Genomic DNA, 2,323 nt, shown 5'->3' on the forward strand with positions numbered 1-2,323 from the left:
ACACACACACACACACACACACACACACACACCGATTGTGCTGCTAACTATGTAATTATTAAAATACGGAAAAAGTTAAGTAATGAGATAACTTACTAGTTTCATAATCTGAAATGGCTGAGGATATTTGGCAATCATTATGATCGTTGTTATTCTCAAGTAAAAGAGACAATTCCGGGATACCAACTTCACGTTTGGCATTTTCTGCCTCTTGTTCTTCCCGCTTTTCAACTGTAAAGACAAAAAGCCCATGCTTATTTCTTGAAGTGTACCTTTGTATAGCTCTAAATAACTATCAAGATTTAGAAAGAAAAAGAGGGAGAGAGAAAGGTAGAGAGAGAGAGAGAGAGAGTGTGTGTGGTAGAAGAAAAGAGAGAGAGAAAGTTGTGATGTTCATGATTTTCTAAAGGGACAAACTTTGATTTTTGAAATGACTTATTGCTAAATTTGTATGAGATTCTGGAAAATGACCAAAATCTTTCCTGTTTTTTTCCCCCCAAATGAAGGCGCAAGTATGACCGTGTGGTTAAGAAGCCCGTTTTGCAACCGTGGGTTTCAGGTTCAGTCCCACTGTGAGGCACCTTGAGCAAGTTTCTTCCACTATAACATAAGGGTGAATAATGCCTTGTTGGTAGCCGGAAACTATGTGGAAACCCGTGGTATATGTGTGTGTGTGTGTGCATGTGTATTTTCGTATCTGCGTTTGAGTGCCTTTGCTTGGCAACCGTTGTTCGTTGTAATCTAACGGTTCGGCAAAATAATCCGATGGAATAGTACTACACTTAGAAAGAAAATACTAGGTGGAGAGCGATCTGTTCGACTAAAATTCTTCAAGGTGGTGCCCTAGCATGGCCGTAGTCCAATGACTGAAACAAGTAAACGAAAAAATAAAAGGCATAAAAGATATGAGTTAGGATTAAGGCCTAACTTCCAAGCCTAACAACAGGATATGGATTTAATATGTATTTCGTCTCTGGCACAGTTCTCTCCCCTTGTTTAACACTCTTTCTATCATGTCCATTATACGCCATGTTTTCTTTTGCACCAGCACTCAACTTTTGCCACAAACTATGCGTTTAAAAACTTTTTTTAAACCAGGCATATATTTCAGTTCACTATATAAACCATCACATTGATTTATAGCATGAATATCATCGGTGACTTCCAAAGAAGGCAAAGTGTTAAATACTTATAAACGAGAAGAAGATTGGAAGAAATCTTCAAACTATTGTTTAGCGCAAAGTATGTAATAAGTGATAACTTGGCCCTGGTGAGATGCATGATTGCGGGGGATGAATGAATAGAACAAAGAGGCTTAGTGCAAGGATAGTCTCTGCGTTACTCCGTTTCTGCCATTACCAAGTCTCGAAATTTTGATGAATTTCTTTGCACAACCAACCGTTTCAAGAATGCAGCAGAAAAAACCGCGAATGACAATATTGAATCCGTCCGTGACACCAACGATGATCAACTGCTATGGATATTACTGTTTTTGAATTTGTATAAATGCCGTCCATCTTCACAACCATTGGATTGCAATGCCTATCTTCTTCCACCTATTTCACTATTGAGGTCCTGGTTCATGGATCGTACTTAGTCTGGATCCTCCCCCACAACCTTACCGCCATGGGTGACCCTGCCAGGAACATGAAGCTCCCTGCGGCATAGCTTGTGAGGTCATTGGAACACGCAAGCCCTCTTACCACGACAAGGTGACGATCCGAGAGGGTACCCTGCACTTACTGATTATCGTATTTGATGGCATAAAAGACACATAGATATATTAGATGCAACGCAATTTACACAGCGCATATTTAGGAAAAAGTTTTAAGTGTATTAAAGCTTATGGTAAGACTAAGGGTAGTTTTTTTGAAACATTTTTTGAAGAAAGATGTGTGTTGTACATGCCATAAAAAACGATAATTATAATTAAAATAGAAATCAATCACACAGAAGCAATTTTTCCGAAGGACGAAAAATTCAACGCAAGTCAATTTGAACTTAGTTCTATTACCACCCAATTTAATTTTTTAAATCACCCCAAATTTAAAGAATCATTTGCCATGTATTATAGTGAACTATTTTCAACAGCTGTTTCATCAAGAATAAACACCATTCGTAATATATGGGAAATGTTAGTGTAGTATCTAGAGAAATAAAATCTTTTGTGCTACTATATCCAATACAACGTTCACAGCATACACAGATATATACTCACCAAAACGATCCCAGGAAAAAACAAAATCCTCCATGATATTGTTTAAACCAAATCTGTTGAGAGATGAATAAAGAATAATTATTGTATTTGCATTTCATATATATA

The 2,323-nt window shown here is 37.4% G+C and overlaps 1 protein-coding gene across 1 annotated transcript in view; it reads right to left on the reverse strand.

Moving 5' to 3' along the window:
• The window catches only part of LOC106881920 (uncharacterized), a 13,274-nt gene that overhangs the window by 3,432 nt on the left and 7,519 nt on the right, over positions 1 to 2,323 (reverse strand). The window contains exons 3-4 of the mRNA XM_014932443.2: positions 2,219 to 2,271; positions 97 to 231 (exon numbers count right to left, since the gene is read on the reverse strand). Of these exons, the coding sequence (XP_014787929.1) occupies positions 97 to 231; positions 2,219 to 2,252 (169 nt within the window). The 5' untranslated portion in view covers positions 2,253 to 2,271. The remainder of the gene's footprint in view (positions 1 to 96; positions 232 to 2,218; positions 2,272 to 2,323) is intronic.

This window comes from Octopus bimaculoides, chromosome 7 (genome assembly GCF_001194135.2).
Source record: "Octopus bimaculoides isolate UCB-OBI-ISO-001 chromosome 7, ASM119413v2, whole genome shotgun sequence".
Classification (NCBI taxonomy): domain Eukaryota; kingdom Metazoa; phylum Mollusca; class Cephalopoda; order Octopoda; family Octopodidae; genus Octopus; species Octopus bimaculoides.